This window comes from Corapipo altera, unplaced genomic scaffold (assembly GCF_003945725.1).
Source record: "Corapipo altera isolate COAL_440 unplaced genomic scaffold, ASM394572v1 63, whole genome shotgun sequence".
In the NCBI taxonomy this organism is placed as follows: domain Eukaryota; kingdom Metazoa; phylum Chordata; class Aves; order Passeriformes; family Pipridae; genus Corapipo; species Corapipo altera.
This window is the reverse complement of record NW_020884928.1, coordinates 1770783-1782992: the sequence shown is the minus strand read 5'-3', so window position 1 is coordinate 1782992 and position 12210 is coordinate 1770783. Positions and strand designations below refer to the sequence as shown.

The following is a 12210-nucleotide window of genomic DNA, read 5'->3' as shown; positions in this document are numbered from 1 at the left end:
CAAGGCAAATACTTTGTAAGAGGCATCCTTAAGAGTCCTTAGAAGCCAGCTAAAATGCCACCTAATACTTTATCCTTTGGAAGTCTATTTTTACCTTGCACATTGGTCAATAAAAACAGCAGCCTGTTGTAATTAAGTAACAGTAAAGATATTACTCATAATGCTAGTTTTACCAATACCAGATATCAAAAAACTAAGCTAATTTCCAGAGAGATTTTGATTGTTTCTAAGAGTAAGTTAAGCTGTTTGGAGTTATTTTTTCCAACTGAAACCATTTTTGTGAGGAAAACACGTGGAGCAAAGCCACTAAAGTACAGGAAGAACTTGTCCCCCCACTCATACCATAATTGCAAGCTATATTTATAACTGGTAAAGTATTGCCCCCCTCTTCAAAGACAAACTGCTGGTGAGGCTCTTCCTCCGCTGCCCACTTTGCTTAAAATGTTCACAGCACGAATTTTTATCTCCACAGTGGGAGGCCAAGGATTAGCCCCAGTCTCCAAGAGGGTGGAGAGATTTAAAGGTCAATTTAATTAGCTCATTCTAATCTCTTGCACGACTAACGTAAATGTCATTGTTTTCTAACTGCTACTTTAGCAGACAAGATTGTATTTTAAAAACTTTGAACACATGAACTATGTGTTGGATGTAATACAAATACTTTGTGTAACTAATCTAAAAAGGGAGCCTAATAAAAATTGTCATTGAGTCAGAGCTTTTCCTAAAAAAGAGAAAAAGGGCAATAGGAAAATTCTGGTGGTAAAGCATGGAGAGCTTTAGAAGAACAGTAATCTTTCAAACTGACTGGTTTAACAGCTTCTCATTGATTTAAACCTTTCCCATTTCACGATGTCTGGACAAAGGCAAACAACAGTTTCTGGTACTGTGATCTCATCCGAAAGTTGTGGAACGCTAAAACAAGCTTCGCAAGCTCAACGCACCCTAAAGACAAATCAGATCACATCCTAGGCTATTTAAGAGTGCCTCTGGGCAAGCTTTGCATGAACAAATAGGCAAAAACAAGTGCACAGATGATGCTCTGTGATGACTGAAATCATAGGTCAGTGGGAAAGCCTGGCAGTTGTTCACTGCTGTTAAGAGAGCGCTGTACACACGGTCTCGCTGTTCTGTGGCAGCAGTTACAATGGTGCTCTCTGGTCCATGCAGAGCTTCCCAACAAGACAAGCTCGCAACTCCCCTCATCCTTTTTTTTCTTTTTACAAGACTTCAGGAATCACGGATATGGATGAATTAGACCTGGATTATTGATTAAGAAGCATATCAGAGAGACAGCATCATAGATGCTCCAAGGTTCTTCGCTGTAATTTGAAACAAGCAACACACTTCTTGGATGGTGTTCAGGACAGCGTTTTGTCAGTGACTTCTAGAGGGAAGAAAGGCAAACCACTAGTGTTTTAATGTAACAACAGAAGCAACAAACCCAGAAGTGTCTGGGTTTGTCATGCAGGGATGGGTAGAGAAGACTTTTGGATTTATTTTGTATGCTGGCAATGTGCACTCTTGCTATTAAGCAGGTTCTTATCTGGAAACACTGATCAGGAAACACTGATCTTTGACACTGAAAAGTGTTTAAGAAGTTTGGCAGGGAGCAAAGGATACCTAACTAGTAACACACACTACAAGCACATTCAGGGATACAATCCCCTTCTGCCTTTGACAGATGTATGGAAATAATGCACAATGATTTGTTGTCAGCTCACGAGCACGGCTCCCAAAGGACCTATGGTGAATGTCATGGGACCTCCAAAAGACGAAAACAGGACACCACTGGTCCTGTGGTGCACTCATCTGAAAAAGTGAGTCATTACTACGACCTTGTTAAGATGTGGATACACATACATTCTGAACACCTATAAACATTTATAAGCAAATTGCATTCAGGGAGTGATTACTGAGGAGAAAGACTTTGACAGAGAAAGGAGAAACACCAACTTTTTCTTTTTTGCTCTGAGCTATCCTTGCAGGAGAAAGGTTATGGGTTCCTTGACTTCGCTGAATGAGAGTTTAATGAATAAAACATGAGACTCTTTCCTAAATCAAATTATTCTTTTGAGACTGTAGATCTAGATTTGGAGCTGTCAGCTTAAGGCATGCACTTGCTTTGGAAAGAGTTAGGGCTCTTTTTCTGGGAGCCTTTTCCCTTCAGCCCCACAAAGCCTGGCTGGATGCCTCCCTTTCAATAGCTATCTCCACAAGAACTCAGGGAGTGCCTACCAGTTCGTTTTTTTGATGTTGCCAGCACACACTAAATTGCTATTTTCTAGTCTGAATGCCCAGTTGTGAATGATACTTAGTTTAGGCAAGGAACGGTCAAAAGCAAGGGAAATCAAATGTTTTCTCTAGGGAAAACTAAGAGAGACCAGAAGTTAGGGTTTCTGCTGCCATATGCACTAAAGTTAAGTTCTACCATAACTAAATTCTACTTTGGCTCATACTTAAATCCTAGAACATAATCCTAGAATGTAAGATATAGATTGCAGACTTCATTTTTACATGCTGGAAAGACTACAAAACCCAAAGTTTTTGATACTGTAGCTGGTTCAAAACCTTTGGGCTGCTACTGCCTATTCCCATGTCAAACAAGATGTCAGCAGTTCTGAACATCTTGGTGTCAATGCCCAGTTGGGACCCACATACTGTATACTCTGCTACAGGAATCTCACCTAACAGATGAGCCCAAGAATTTTTCATGCACTGACAGACTTACTATGCTAAAATGACCAGCATAGCCATTTTCTGTTCATGACAGTTCTTGCTTCCAGGACTTTTAATGCATTTTATTAAATTAATTGAAGAGGTCATGTCTTAGGAATTAAGATCCAACTCCTAACATAGTTGTTACTGATGTATTTGTTGCTGACCTCGTTGTCTGTAGTTTGATGCCAGAAGTTTGTTCTTTAACAAAACAAGCGCCAATAAATGGAAGTATGAATTTCTGTGCAGAAGCAGAGAGGTCTGATTAATATTTGTTTGTCTGAAGAAACAAATGATCTTAGATTGCAAAACAGTTTTTGAGCTCTTAAGATGATGTTTTAGGACTGGCTAAGTTATGCAAAATGAGCAGAAATATTTAAAGATTAATAAGAATTTTGATGATCTGAGGTTTAGACACTTAAAATTATATTAAAGGCTGACATCTGAAAAATTAATCTAGAATTTGTATTGTTTTCCTGATGCCATATTAAGAGTCTGGACTACAAATCCTTTTGCATAGAAAGCTTGAGAGATATTGAAGTCTCACTGACACTCTTATGAGAAGAAGTGAAAAATACCAAGTTCACATGGTTTGTTATTAGGGAAAATTGCTTAAAAGCAGGAATTCGCAATTATCAATTGAGACTCAAATCAAAATCAAATTCTCAATTCTTCTCAATTTTAGATGTTGATCTTTTACATGGAAAAATGCTTAGAGAAATATTAATCAGATCCAAATTAAAAAGAACTTACAGACCATCTGCTAAAAGTTCTTTATAAATTCTTTGTCCTGTACAGAGAATCTCTACAAATTTCTCCTGCAGACAGGAAAAGTCAGATCTGAGCCTGTCACTATTACACCAAGTACTAAAACTTCAAGGGAAATGGGTTGTGCTCTGCCCCATCCCCAGAAGAAGGCTCATTAGGTACACTGAGATGTTGGTGCCCTCTGGTATGAGGAATTGTACTTTATTGGGCAAGAACCCAGTCTCCCTGTTTTGCCTAGCAGAATCCAGATGTAGGATTCAGCAATAACTTTAAGCAAGAACAGATGTGTTGGAGCATAGTAAAATAAGTTTCCCTTTCCAGAGCAACAGCAGCAGAAGCATTTGTAACAGTAGTAGATCCTATTTTTCTACAGATTGTTGGGGGGCGTCAGGCTAGCTGCTTGCCTGTTAATCTCTCATAATTTTGCAGTTTACAGAAGTTAATCCTATAATTCTTCTGCCAGAACTGTACTCTTGGCTTTTCTAAGATAAACTATGTCAACCAAGTTGATAACAAACACCGAAGGGTCAACAGTTACCCCATTTATTTTGTAAAAAAAAAATCCAGATTTTTGTAGAATAACCCTTACAGAACCAATGTCTAAAGCTGAGGAGGTGCAAAGAAATTAAAAATTATTTTAGTGCTCTAGGGAGGGACTTACTTTACAATATCTGTTTTCTAATCCACTTTTTCTTTTTTACTAGAAATAGTTAATGCTCTAAGGTATTTTTCTGTCAAGGTTAGAAGGATTTTTTCTCAATTAAATAAGAAAACGCTAACAAAAAATACCTAATTTACCTTATTAAGGCAAAATCTGTCATTACTTAATGCTCTGGCTTGTGGAATTATTTTGACACTTCAAAAAATCATCTTCAATCTGATATCCATATGTACTTGTAACATCCAACAGCACAAAATAAAACAATAGTTTCTTTCCCTTTGATAATTTATAGTCTTTGTAAGTGGTTAAAATGGTTTTAAAGTTTTTCCATCATTCAAATGAAATTTTGATTCATACTGACTGATCACCTCTTGTGTTCCCCCTTCAAAGCAAAACCAGCCAGACCAGTTTTTAATTTGGTGCAATAAATATTTTAGAAATTTTTTTTTATGTAAGAACAAAGTTTCTTAATCTACATCGAAGACTTAATTGTCATAACAAGTTTCTATAGGCAACCTTTGAATAAAACTCAAGGCTTCACTAACTTCATACTATATTTTCCACACTGCTCTCCATAATAAGGAATGAATCACAAAAAGCCCTCCACTTGGTATTAGCAACACACATGTATCTCCACGAAACTTCAATTCTAGTTTAGTACTAAATGCCTCTTGGAGATGCCCAACTAGCTATGAAAGACAGCAGATGCAGGACAGATTACCAGAAACGTCTCAAAAAAAGGAGTTGGTTTTCATCATGTGAAGGAAGGGAGTCCATTCCAGAAATTGTAGAAATTACTAGAAATGGTTTCCTGTAAGGCATGAGCCATATACAACTTAAGGAATTCCTCTGACTCTGAAGTCACACTACGTGGAGGAAGTTCCATATATTAACCATTCCATATATGAACTAAGTCTGTGTGTTAAGCAGTCAAAAAAATTACTGTACAAATTGATAAACATAATGTAAAGCATTAAAATTAGCATAGCCTAATGAGTAGAGCATACACTACCAATTTTTTCCATGAGACAGGTTATGTTTTTTTTCATGCTTACTCATAAGGAAAGACTATTTGCCCTCTGGAACAACTCATCAAGGATATCTATAGAACATTCTGAAAACAAGAACATTTAAAATGAATGTTCTTCATGATTTAAACTGATGCGTCTGACTAATGAACAAAGTAATTGGGTTTATTTATCTAAACCAATCCTATCTTGCTCAATAATGGGAATGACATTGTTCACAATTGATTAGGACTCCCTTCCTGAAAATCATTATATAAGAAAAATTGTCCAGAGAAAGTTACTTGATTTTTCTTCCATAAGCTTTCCCTTAGTTCAACACTGCAAAGAATTTTTCAAATTAATGTTTTGTTCTAAGACAATCATTTTAACCAATATTAATTGGAATAATTTCCTTGAAGATAAAGATTATCTGAAAAAAAGTATATTCCATGGATCTCCCTTTGTAAAATGAGATTTCCTTCTTAAATCACAGAGACTGTAACATTAAAATGAAAGCAACTTCTACTTTTAATAGGGATTATCCTTATCTTACACATGGGGTGACATGAATGTTTTTTATCTGTATTTTTATAAGAATAATTTAATTTTGAAAGTGTGTTCAAAATACATTAATACTTTGAGCTCATAAGATTTTTTCTTTTTAATCAAACTACTCCAGTTGAATAAGAATTCAGAGTGATAAACTGTTTGGGCTGAGGAAAAAAAATAGGCAGACACTGTCTTCCTTTGGGTTAAAATTAATATTAACTGTCTTCTGTTTTTCACTAAATATACTTTAATACTAAATAGCATTGAGATTTTTTTTCTAACTAATAAATAATTTTGTTGTATCAAAACCAGGATGTCATTATATTTTCTTATGTTGGATTGTTCTTTGGTTGCACTGTCAAAAAACCCAAAACGTGTACCTACAAAGACATATTTTTGGCTTTAATCTGAAAATGTGGACAGTTTGTCCAATGACAGTTCCTTAATGCTGTTTTATCATTGTTATCATTAGTAAATCCAAACAGCAGTATAACATAGCTAGAACAGGAATTTTTATTGCAGAACAGCAGTGCAGATGGAATCATTTCACTGTGCTGTGGAATGCAACATTTTTGATTATGACAAGTTCGCCAGTTCTAACTAACGACAGCATCTTAAGTTTTCCAATATATATTTAATGAAATTTAACTTTAATTGTCTAGTAATGCCAAAACCCCACCTTCTGAAAAATAGCAAGCATGAGTTGACACAACAATTTTAAGTTTAGGAGCAATCACATGTCCTTCTTTGACACTCATCCTTTTCCTTTGTCAAGAAAAAGGAAATCTTCATATAAAGGGATCAAATAACTTCCCAAATGATAGGATCCTCCTCGGTCCATCAGCAAAACTGAACTAGGAATGCAACTGGATACAACTGTTTTAACTGTTGGCCTGTGTCTCAGTGTATTTCCTCTTAAAGTAAACAGGATAATGAAAAATCACGCAATATAACCACAACAGCTGTACCAAAATAAACCAACCCAACCCTCTTCTCCACTGACTGGTAAAATGTCTTACCAAGGTTACAGTGGCTGTATCCTGAGATTCATAAACTAATCTCCATCTGCACACCTTCAAGTGTGTTTTAACCCACCTATGCATTTCTAACTCAGTGTTTGATAGTGAAAAGGGGAAAATTGGTAGAGGATCATCGAAGGACTCAGATGTAGATTTCAGCTGCAGTATTCAGTTTGCTCTATTAGCAAGAATAGGAGCGTTATTGTACAAATGCATTTTGTACCATTTGTTTAGCTACTTAAAACCATTTATTAAATATTCTCACAATGTATCATAGTGACAAGTTATAAATACAACTGCAGCTCACATCAAAATAGTTTAAAAAACAACATGAGAGGAAGCGGTGCTGGGTTGCACAGCGTGTATTCTTTAGGACAGGACATCTTGCAGTGTGACTGCAGAAGGAATTATCCCTGTGACCCAACACTGTGCATTACGAACTGCTAATGGAAAAGGGAACTGTCAGCGAGAAGTGGAAATCAGACTGAAGTAGAGTTCAAGGACTTTCTTTCGGAGAGATAGAAAGAAGCTTTGACTGCATGGAGCAGTTCTGCCAAATCTGGAGCAATTTCTTGGTTTGTTGTATCTGCTTTACACAAGCGATTTGTTTCCAGATCCTCTTAACAACAGGAAAATGAGACATGATGAAGCAGGATGAAGCTGGTAGGCCACAGGTCACTCTTTTCTAACCAAAAGAGCGTGAAGGGAAAAAAAAAAAAAAGGCTATGGTCATTTCAGAAACCACATCTCACACAGACAGACCACTGAAGTAACTGTTATTTAAGTTACTCAGCTGAATATAGCATATCTTGTCAGTAGTGTCCAGACATTACTTTTTCTCTCTATTGACAGAAGTATTACCCTGCAGATTCAATAACATGGTTTATGACTGGGAGGTACTCTAATGGGAAACATGGAAGACCAAAGATGGCAGAAGGATAGGAATCAGAAGACAGCAAGGGCAGGCCAAGAGGTAAAAGAGAAGTGTTCTGGCTGCAGGTGGGGGAATATGTAGAAAGAAAGTCTTCTTCTTCTCTTAGTTTTCCTCCAACTTACACAAAAAACCCAAAATCTTATTTCAGCACACTGGCCTGCTTGTTCACAACTGCATCATCACTAAACTTTAAAATCTCTGTACCACCAGTTTAAGTGTTTTCAGAGTGAACTTACCTGAAAGTCTTGATCATCAATTCCAAACCTCTCTCTCAGATTACGGAAAACCATTGGACAATATTCTTTAAATTTGAAATGACTTGGCATGTTTTCTCTGAAAGAATATAAAACCAAATCAACTTAATTCGTGTGCATATATAACAAGTATCTCTAAAGAATTCTGTCTCAATTCTGTTCATAGAAAGCAGAGGATAAGGAGATTTACAATCTCTCTTCTAATGCTTTCTTTTTTCAAAGAGATTGGGTCTTGTTGTGTTATTTTCTTCATCTTCACAATGTTTAATAAACGTATACACATTTATTAACTTAGCTATTAGCTAAGGAGCTACAACATAAGGATGAAATAAACACAAACCATATTTTGACAACTTTGAAACATGGACTCAAAAGCAGAGAAGAATGCTTTCCCATTGCCCTAAACTTACTTCAAGGGTGAAATCTTAGATTGGATTACACAATAATTACTATACCATCTGTGACACCAAAATGTACTGACAGTGCCAAAGCTTCGAGAAAATTTAACTCATTCAATACATAACTAATGTTAATATCCTAGTGTTAATTTTAGACTTATCCAAAAGCAGAATTCTTCTATTTTCCAAATATATTCTTGAATAACATTCAGGTTATACATAAACAAGCATTAATAGTTTTGTATGTCTGTACATACTGCTTATGGTGGATTTATTTTTAAAAGACATAGATATTACATGAAATGACCTTAATACTTTTGAAGCTTCTATATGATTGGTACGGTTTTCTGTTATGGAATATAAAAAGCTGAACACTATTCACATTTGATATATGCTTTAGATTCTCATTCTTATTCAAATATTACATTTAATAAAAAGTGCATATGCATGAATTTACGTTTTTAAAAATATCCAAATAAAAACTTGTATCAGCCATAAATAATCACACCAAGAAAGGATCACCTTCAATATCTAAGATACTCATAAGGCAATAATAAACCATATGGAGGAAAAATTCTACCCAGCATCCTCTGCTGTTGCTTTTTAGAACAGCACAGATGGTTATGTTTATCGCAGGATTAACTTAATCATCAAAACTTCAGTCCCATGCACTGAAAAATAACAGAGTTCATAGTACTTCATAAAAATATCACTGCCACTATCCACTTCCACACAAAATTGTTACTTGTACTTACTTGTTGAAAAGGTGATTGTCCACCTTTATCTTTGAGTACGCTTTGAAATCATCTGGCATCAACATAACAGGGATTTGAACATGGCTCAGTTCATTGATCTAGAGAAAACACAATATATTTATTTGCTGATGTCTCTGCAAAGATGCTGCATATGTCTTAACTATGAAAATGTTATTCAGTCAACTATTTCTTGTCTGTCTGTCCTGAGGGTGAATGTAAGTAACAGAAGAACGCAAAAGCAGTTTTATTCTTTCCAGATTAAATGCAATCTCAAGACTGACACTTTGAAAGAGAAGAAAGACTATTCCATATTTGTACCTGTTTCAGAAAAAAAAAAAAAAGGGCTTCAAAGCACGCTTGGAGTGTACTTTTTACGGAAGGTCAACAAGGATGCCAGCAAAATGGTCTTCTATCCTAAAATACTGTTCTTGTTTCTTCAGTTGCACGATGCTTTCCAAAGATAATTCAAATTCTGTATTTCCAATTACTATTTACCCTTGTAGCTTACACAGTAGTCTTACATGACTGTGTCTTGAACTATTTATAGAAAATAAAATGAAATTTTTCATACATGTGAATGCATACACTTTGGGCTCAATAAACACAGCTTTATTTCTCACAGTAGTGCAGAACTCAGATGAGTTTTTCTGTCACAGTATTCAGACATTTTTTTGATTGTTCAAGTTGGACAAAGTATTTAAATAGTTGAATTTTTGCTTAGATATAGATGGGCATGGAAGTCCTAATGTTTTCCTTATTTTCTTATATTTATGTGGACCATCTACACTTTCTAGCTTTCAAATTAATATTGCCAGTATTCTCCAGATTAGGATTTTTCACATATATTTGAAATCCACTTCTAACCACATCTCTGTGATAAAATGTAGACAACTTTACCACGACCCAATTTGTAGGCATGTTTTTATTATTGCATGTATTAATCTACCCTTACTTTAGTAAAATTTAACTAAATCACGATAAATAAAAGAGAATTGTTAGCTTGCAGTGGTGCTTCCAAACTAGGAATGAGATACTCATTAGAACAACAGTCACCAAATACCCATAACATACATTTTACCTATGTTCTTACAGTACTATACACCCTGGTCATGCATCTCGATTTACCCAGTCAAATGTTTTTGCTCATGCAAAGCACATTCTGCTTCAGCAGTTTTCTACAGGGGTTAGAGGGAAATCCCACTCTATATGAATACAAATGCACACTGGGACTCTCAGCTCTCAGCACTGCTTATCCACCACTGTTTTCTAACTAGGAAGCTGTTAGTTGGCTTTAAGTGCTATTTTCTTCCAGAGAGGCTTTTGGAGAAACCTTCACTGAAGCAGCCATAGGTTATAAATACAGGAGGAAAAAAATGCACTCCCTGCAACTATGACCTTTTGCAGAACCGAAGTTAAACAAAGTAAGAAAACAGTGAGGAGCCTTTTAGCTCTTAAGCAGAGGAAAGAAACCAACACAGGCAGGTCAGGTGCCCTTGTTACTTTTCAATGTTTTAAAGTCCCAGTAACGTTCCCTGTCATATCTCATTTTTATTATTCAGATCTTTGCAGTCTACATGAAAACTGATGAAATCTGTTGAATTTACTTTAAAAAACGCTTCTTAGGAAATCCCTGAAAAGCTCTAGATAGAGGCCTGGCAGCTGTATAGTAGAATGGAGAAAGGAAACAGATATCTGGAATGAGCTGAGTGTGCTCTGCTCCCTGGAGTTGTAGGGAGAATGCTCTTTTCTCCTTCCAAAGGGAGAGAAAGAAGAAACTCCAGTAAATTTTTGAAAATACAGCTGTACAAACCTAATAAATCACAATGGCACCTCATTAAATACAACATAACATAACAAAACACTGATCGAAAATCACTACATCCAACATACATGCTCTTTACTGAAGTTGATACTGCTGTACATCAATCTCACCCTGAAACCACAGAGTCGTTCACGAGTCTGCAGAACTAGTGTAGCTGCTGTACAAATAAAAGTAGGGACATTTAGCTATATTACGCAGAGATATGAAACTTTAGATTTGCTTATACAGAATTACCTTCTCTTTTAGATTGCCAGATCATACAACAAATTCCACATTGGAACGAAAGCCAGTAGAAATCTACATGCATATACATTCCAGACAAAAGTGATCCCAAGAATACCTTCTGTTGAATACTGTCAAAAATGCTGAATTCAAACATCTTCAACTATCTACAACAACAGAAAGTTTGCTTGCAAATTTGCATGTTAGATTATCAAAACTGCATTGATCAAATTTTCACGTACATTTGCTGTCTTAATTTGCTGATGTAAATTTTCTCTACATACATCTATAGATTTGCTTTCATGCTGTGAATACTTAAATTTGTGCTACAATGGCACAGTTTTACTTGTACCTGTAGGCCTTACAAGCATCATCTGCACAGCGAAATAACAAAGGCAAATGTGTTTGTATGTGCACACTTTTGAGATTCATCTATTTTAAGCAAAAATTCCAAAATACTTCTCCTAAGAAGCTCCAGTAAGATCTGAATGCACACTCCCCCATTCCCCAATTAGGGAGAAAAATGCAGAGAGAGACTAACAGGGAGACTAATAGAATGTTTGGGGTTTGTTTGGTTTGGTTTGTTTTTTTTCCCCAGGGGTGCTGGTTTCTGATTTTTGGGGGCTTTTTGTTTGTTTGTTTGTTTGTGGTTTTGTTTGGTTTTGTGGGGGTTTGTTTTGATTTTTTGAGATTCATCCAACTCTGAGATATGCAAAAGTAATTTCTCTAATATTTTAGGGAATTCCTCTCTAGCAGAATAGGAAAATAAAAAAGCAGGTGATGAACACACAGTAGAAATGACCTTTGGCATAGCACACCAGCCGAGTAATGGCATGTCCCAGTGGCACAGGCCATTAATTAATTTAAACCTTTCAAGTATAAGGTCTGGTTCTTTGTGCAATAGTACATTTTTTGGACAGATTTGATGAGGCCAGACTGGAAAATGCACACAAGACAGAAAGGAATACCCGTGTCATTAGATCTTGGTGGAAACTGGAACCACATTGGGGGGAGAGGGAGGGAGAAGAAACAATATCCAAAACTCCCCCACAAACAGCTCTTGAAAAGCTAAAAGAAAAGGGAAAGGTCAGAGGGATCAATTCTCT

At 36.0% G+C, this 12210-nt stretch overlaps 1 protein-coding gene across 4 annotated transcripts in view; it reads right to left on the bottom strand.

The window, feature by feature from the left end:
- PIP4K2A (phosphatidylinositol-5-phosphate 4-kinase type 2 alpha) overlaps positions 1–12210 on the bottom strand; it is a 107007-nt gene that overhangs the window by 42734 nt on the left and 52063 nt on the right. For all 4 annotated transcript variants that reach the window (XM_027658709.1, XM_027658708.1, XM_027658710.1 and 1 more), the window contains 2 exons: positions 9061–9158; positions 7890–7986 (listed from right to left, as the gene is read on the bottom strand). In XM_027658709.1, coding sequence (XP_027514510.1) covers positions 7890–7986; positions 9061–9158 — 195 coding nt within the window. The remainder of the gene's footprint in view (positions 1–7889; positions 7987–9060; positions 9159–12210) is intronic.